Here is a 7,342-nt window from a genome sequence, read left to right on the forward strand (position 1 = left end):
CCTTGCTGGCCACTCCTTCATAGTTTCTTGTTCTGGTTCCTCCTCATCTCCCCAGCCTCAAAATGTTGATGTTCCTTAGTACATACTTAGTACTCAAACTTCTCTAATCTATTGATGCCTGCTCCCTAAGTGATCTCATTAGTCCCAGGGCTCGAAATGCTAACCATATCCCAACAGCTCCCAAATTTATATCTCTAGCCCAGACTTCTTCCCGAAACGCCAGACTTGTACATCAACTCTATCACCATCTTCACTTTGATATATCAAATGAATATGTCCAAAATCAAGTTCCTGATTTCCCACCTCAAATTCCAAATATAGAATCATCCTTGATTACACAATTTCCTCACATCCCAAATATATTAGCAAATACTATCAGCTTTGCATTAAAATACATCAGAATCTGACCACTTCTAGCCACATCCATAAGCCACCATCAACTCTCACCTAGATAATTGCAATAGTCTCCCAACTGGCCTCCCTGCTTCTGCCCTCAACCCACCTTAAATCTATTTTCTACACAACAGCTAGACAGAGCTCTTTAAAATATGAGTTGGGACTTCTCTCTCCTTTCCCCAGACCCTCCACCCAGGCCTGTCTCTAACATGTGTGAGGCCCCACGCAAGAATAAAATGAATGCTGTCTTTTCTTTTCCCTCCTCTGGTTCTGTTCTGAACCATGAAGAGGCTGGAATACACAGCCCATCTTGCATGCCTGAGTTTTATCTGTACTCAAAATCATAGTGGCCCCCTGACTGTCCCACAGGCCTAGGAGTGTGCACACCTGTAGTATGGTCAACCCTTGGGAGGATGGACCAAGCAAAGAGCTGTACACAAGCCCTGGAAGCTGGTATGGGGCTGTTTGGGTGGGGAATTTTAAGGTCCCAGGTACCCATCACATGGCCTAGAAAGGGGGGTAAGGTCTCCAAGTGGGGCATTACCTCAGCAGATTCTTTGGCCTAGAGAGAGGGGGCACAGCCAGGGGAGCCAGAGAGAAGCTACTAAAGTGAAGGCTCAGTGCAAGGTCTCTGGTGCCTGGATTCAATGGACTGGCAATGTCCCAACTGGAAGCTGCCCTGCAGCCTGAATCCCAAAGTGAAGACAACATGGAGCAAGGCTGCAGCTGATCCATGAGAGACAAGTAGGATGAGCATACAGCCTTTGAGATCTTGAAATCTTTTGTTGCCACAGCATAATCTATCCTATGCTAACTAATATACATATCTTGCTCTGTGAATGTGAGTGACCATGTCTTACTGAGTTGTATCTCCAGCACCTAGCACAGTGCCAAGCACATAATATATACTCAAGTAGTACTGAATGATTGCAACCCTTCTGGATTTCATCTGTATGATTAAGGGAGTTAGAGTAGATATTCTATAAGGTATCTTCAAATTCTAGCGTCCCATGATTTAAATAATTTCAGAAATAAAAGGTTCTGCATTTCCTTCTCAAACACCTACATACATACAAAGCCTCATTACAACCTGAATTTCCCTTTTCTTCAGATGAAAAGCTTTTGTACGTGGCTGTATATGCTTACAGCATTGCGAGAACTGCTTAAGGTTTTAAAATCCTAGTGCAATCAGCCTGTACAGGCAAGAAATTAAATACTGAGGATGCCTTTTCTGTCCCTGAATATTATAACCCTGAGTGATGTCTCCCACCTCCACCCACTTTTGCTGCTGACTTGCGCAAGTATACCTGCTGTTCAAAGACCATCTGAAATTACCTCTAAGAAGGAACTGCTTTGAGAATGAGGCTTATAATTAAACAGTAATTGAAGTTTCCTGCGGTTTTATGCATGGGTCTTATCTAATGCCTAAGTAGATGAACTGCCTGGCTTAAAAGTCAAATGGAATTAGATGCTTGTACGAGTGAGAGGGGGTCTCTGTTCAGCAATGTTGCTTCTTTAGGCTCCAACTAGGTTTCCAGCACTATTGTCAGAGCACCTGCACAACACTAACGACAGTTCAGCCCTGCAGAAGTGACTGTCGGAGAACCACGGAATAGTAGAGCTGAAATGCACCTCAGCTAGCTCTCTGCCCAAAGCCCTTGTTTCACAGGAAATTGAAACCCAGGGAGGTAAAGTGATTTACCTCAGGTCATAGAAGAGGAGAAGATCAGGGAATTTAGGGGGTAAGACTACGATGATTTGATTGATTTACTGGACGTAGCTTGTTAGAGAGACAAAGGAATAGAGGACAATCCCACAGTTTCTCAGTTGGGGGAATAGGAAGAATGAGGGAGTCAAATGAGAAAGAGCCTGTCTGAAGGAAATTTAATGAGCAGAGTTTAAGCTGTGTTGAATTTGAAGTGTCTGTGTGCTGTACAGACAGATATCAAGCAGACAGTTAGATACTATAAATCTGAAATTGAGGGAAAAGGACAAGGCTAAAGAGATAAACATAGGGGGTCATCAGCATAGCCAGCAGAATATCAACATCAAAGGGCTTTGTTCAACATAAAAATTAATAAAATAAAGAGGAGTTTACAGAGTAGACTACAAATGAGTGGCTAGGGAGATAAGAGGGAAATCAGGATAGAAAGACATTAGTAAAGGCAAGGGAAGAGAGGGCTGCAAGAAGGTAAGTGTGTTCGATAGTTGTGGCACATGCTTCTGGTTGCTTCTCCAAGATTCATTGTTCTCTTTTTCCTCGCTAACAAAACCCTGATTTTTTTTCAAAGTGGCAATAAATCTGGTCCAAAAAATCCCCCAAAAACAAAATCTTGATTTCCCGGGTTCCTTTGCACAGAGGTGGCCCCTATGACATCCTTCTAGACAATGAGATATAAGCAGATGTCTATTTAGTGGGGCTGCCAGGAAAACAATTATTTTCCTGATACAAATGGCCAAACAGCTGGCATCTCACGTTTGCTCTTTACCTTTTCTCCTTTCTTCCTTCCTTCCTTCCAAAATAATGATTCTATGTCCAGAGGTACAGCAGCTGTCTAATGAGCATGAGTACAAGAGACACACAGTAGATGCTGGAGTGGAAAATTGAGTCTGATTCCTGACCCACTCAGTGGAAAGAGTGGGAAACTTGGGAGTCAGCCTTGGACTCCTACTGCCATCTCACTTCCTTTGATGCAAGACACTTGATTGTACCCTTAAATAGTCTTCAAATTCACTTTCTTCTGACCACCCCACTAGCCCTGCATCGTTCAGGCCCGTGCCATGTCTTGCCTGGCTTACTGAACTGTCCTCCTGCTTCCACATCTACCCTTTCCAACCCGTCCTCTAACCTGCTGTCAAACATGGAATACTTTTATGTTGATCCCTGCTTAAAACAACACCAAGACGATTCTTCACTGCTTAGTGGATAAAGTCAAAGGTCCTTAGCCCCACAGACAGGCTCTTTATGATTCGGCTCGTGCCTTACATTGATGATCACATACTATGAAAGTACATATTTCATCCATTTTGTGAACCAGAGCCGTGTACCAAGCATTGCACTAGGAACTTTACATTTATTTAGTCCTCATTATGTTTGTTCCTTCACATATTTGATAACAATATTCTCATTTTACAGATGGGTCAACTGATTCTCAGAGAGGTTAAGTCACTTGCCCAAGAACACATGGCTAGTTTAAGTGGGGAAGGCCTGGATGTCAAAATTCTTTCCACCAAGGCAGGGCCTTGACATGAAAGAATGTACCATTCCCTCCCCCTTCCACCCCTGCCCCTCCACGTCTGGTTCCTCAATATTCCCCATCTACCCTAAATGAGCAGTCTTGTTGAAGAACCCAGCCAAAGCCAGTCTTGCCCCTGGGGCCAGAGGAATCCAGCCCCTGATGTGGTGGGGGGGAGACAGGTTCTCCACACCAGCGTCAGCAAAGGACAGAATCGCGCAAAGCTGGAGCTGCTTCGCGGGCTGGGCGGCCTGATCCTCCCAGTCAAGGCCCCTCCTTCTCCTTGTTAGATGGGTGTTGGGCGCGGGGATGGGGTGCCGGGGATGGGGAGCCGGGGCTGGAGAGCCTTTCTCCTTTCACCCAGCCGGCGTGGCTGGCACCACGGCCGTGTGGGAGTAGGATCCGAGCTCCAAGGCCACCCCCTCCAGGATCCAGAGCTGTAAGACCAGGGGGAAGGACTCTGGTGACTCCCCCAAGGCTCGAGCAAGACCCGGCTGACCACTAACTCAGTCTGGGCGCTTCCCGTGCGCTCCAGCAACGCAGCCCGCTTCGCTGCTAGCGCTTTTGCGCGCCACTGCTGCCCAGCGCGCGAACCCAGAAAGGTCGCGGGCAGGAGGACCCGGGAGGAATGCAGCCCTCCGAGCCCTGAGAGCCTCGACGTTCTGAGACGGGCGGTAGGGGAATCTCTGGGAGCTGCCATAGGTCGGATCGGGTCACCCAGATCTATAACTGGAGAAGGATCCAGGTCCCCGAGGGGCATCTCCAGCTGGCGCCTCTGGGCCTCGGACCGCGGACTCGGAGCCCAGGCTGTCCCGTGGGCAAACCGGCCCGAGTTCCAGTCTCCGGCACGCGGCAGCCTCGCACCCCGGACCCTCCCGGGCACGGAGCATGTCCAGCCGCCTTACTCAGCCCTCACGGGCAGCGGCGGGACGAACTCTGGCTGCTCCAAGCACCCCGACTGGACCCTGGGCAGCCTCTTCTGTCCGGCTGGCCTCTCCCCTGGGTTTAGCCCCCTCGCGCCCCCGCGCGTCCTTCTTTGTTTCTGAGCTTGCTCTGAAAGTGATGTAACGAGGCCAGACTCGCGCGCCGCTTTCCCTCTTTCCCAGGCTAAGTCCTTCCTCCCTCCAGCACCCGGCGCTCTGCGCGCAGAGCTGGGTGCTGGCCTGCGCCGCCGCTCAGCTCCGAAAGCCCTGGAGACCGACGGGCACTGCTGGGAAAGACAAGCTCCCACGTCCCACCTCCTGGATGCAGAGTCAGTTGGAAAACCAGGCTTTCCTTCCAGAAACAAGGGAGAGAGCCGAGGAAACAGCTGCTGTGGAGGTTTCTAAGGAGACTCAAACTGGTGTTTTTTCCCCGCGCTCCCGGGAGACGGCAGGAAACCTCAGGTACGGCAGTGACCCCAGCCTGTGGATGACTATATGAGAGAGAGGCAGGGGCTGCAATAGTAAGAAGGAGACAGATAAACAGAGAAAGAGAGAGAGCAACAGAAATAGAGGGAGAAACAGAGACCAAGACTGACAGACAGTAGAGTGTCAGACACAAAGAGTAAGAGAGATAGTTGGTGGTTGGGAAATGGACTTGGGTGCTTTGTTTTTTGTTTTTAACCCAGTGCGTTTTCCTCTGACAGTAGGGAGGAACATTGCTCCCTGGCTAGCAGGCAGTCCGCAACCTGGATGGAGTGAAAGATGCGGCCTGATGACATTAACCCGAGGACTGGGCTGGTTGTGGCCCTGGTGAGTGTCTTCCTGGTCTTTGGCTTCATGTTCACTGTCTCTGGGATGAAAGGAGAGACTCTGGGAAACATCCCCCTCCTGGCCATAGGGCCAGCCATCTGCCTCCCAGGCATCGCAGCCATTGCCCTGGCCAGGAAAACTGAGGGATGCACCAAGTGGCCCGAGAATGAGCTGCTATGGGTCCGCAAGTTGCCCTGCTTCCGGAAACCCAAGGACAAGGAGGTGGTGGAACTGCTGAGGACCCCTTCAGACCTGGAGTCGGGCAAGGGGAGCTCAGATGAACTGGCAAAGAAGGTGTGCCTCAGGGGGAAGCTCCCCCTCCAAGGGCAGGGCGAGGTGCCTATGGTCAGCTCCATCACCACCCCCACACCCGCGGAGGAAGGAGAATGCCAGAGCCGGGTCCAGAGCGGGCATCGGGAGGAGCCGTCCAGACACCTGGATGGCTACTGTCCCTCAGGCAGTTCCCTCACCTATAATGCGTTGGATGCCAAGTGCTCAGCCTGGGACAGGTCTGAGTGCCCTGAGCCTGAGGACAGCATCTTCTTTGTGCCCCAGGACAGTATCATCGTTTGCTCCTACAAGCTGAACAGACCCTATGAAAGATACTGTTGTTACATCAATCAGAGCCAAGGCATATGGGACCATGAGACGATAGTCTAAGCTTTGCATACAAGGGTCACTGTGTTAAAAGCAATATGACCATACTCAGCTCTCAATGGAAGGAAACTGCCCTGCTCCAACAGCCTTCACACTGTTAGAAACTGACCTGGTATGTGATGGGTGTGCAAGCCTCCGGTGCCTGAGAGCCATGTAAATAGGCATGTTGGGGACACATTTTAGGGAAGGATGATGAAGGTTAAGGACACTTGAAGAGGCAGTGGGTAGGAAAGGAAGCAGTTCCAATTGCTTTTAAACAATTTAAACCATGTTGGATGTTTTGTAAAATAACCCAGAAAGTGCTACCGAGTACCTGCTGAAAGCAAGATAAATCTAGAGTGGGCTGCAGATACCAGGCATGAAATGATACGTGGACTATTCATAGGGAAACTGAGCTGCTTTCAGTCTAAAGAAACTGAATGAAAAAACAATTCAGTGCTTCATTGTATGAAATGATTTTCGTCTGGTGAAGCTTTTCACACTTAGTATTTGCTGAAAGAAAAAAAAATTAAGATAGAATAGCTATAAACCTCCTAAGGTGCAATGGCTATTGGAGAAAGGGGAGTTAAAGACAGTTGAATTATGTAATTGAGTTTTATGTTATTATCTTCAGACAAGACCAGGGATTTTAAGTAAAGCAAAATAAGTGTGACCAGTTGTGTGAAAAACTAACATTTTTAGATGGTTATGTTACTTCTGAAACTCTTCATTTAATTTGACTTACTGGGTCTTTATCTGAAGTGTTTTTTAGCATTTACTATCATTCATGTATAATTTCCTCATCAGGTGCAATATGACTTGATGTAATATTTTCATAGATTAGAATTTGTTTTCATCAAGTCAAAATGGATTTTACATATCTATACAAGTGTCTTTAACGTTTCTGGGAGATGTTATTACTATTCCTATATGCCTTTTAAAATTTGAAGTCTGTGACGTCAATACCATTAGTCTTGAACTTTATGCAGAATTTACATGAAATTCAATGGTTAAATTTCTGAAAATGTCATTATTTGTACACTTGTTCAACACTCCCAAAGACTGTAAATGCCAATGAAACAAGAGTTAATCCACTAGATTTAACTAAAGCCCAGTTTTTATTATGTTCACCTGATCAGTGAACATTACATGACAAAGGTCTGTTTTATTTAATTTTTTGCTGCTGAGAAAAAAAAAATCACAATGGGATCCTAAAATGTATTTCCTACTTCATTTGCTCACTGGCAATCAACCAAAATACCATTTGATCCCTGCTGAAGAGAAAAATTAAATTATATATAGAAATGGTGGTATATTTCATTTTAAAGATCAGGATAACTT

General features: G+C 47.2%; 1 protein-coding gene across 1 annotated transcript; it reads left to right on the forward strand.

The window, feature by feature from the left end:
- Positions 1-5,317: 5,317 nt before the first annotated feature.
- TMEM215 (transmembrane protein 215) lies at positions 5,318-6,025 on the forward strand (the record flags this gene model as incomplete). The annotated part of the gene is made up of 1 exon (XM_082656802.1): positions 5,318-6,025. The coding sequence occupies one exon, from the start codon at positions 5,318-5,320 to the stop codon at positions 6,023-6,025; it is 708 nt and encodes a 235-aa protein (XP_082512928.1).
- Between the last annotated feature and the right edge of the window lie 1,317 nt (positions 6,026-7,342).

This window comes from Grampus griseus (genome assembly GCF_964374135.1).
Source record: "Grampus griseus genome assembly, chromosome: 6".
NCBI classification, from domain to species: Eukaryota; Metazoa; Chordata; class Mammalia; order Artiodactyla; family Delphinidae; genus Grampus; species Grampus griseus.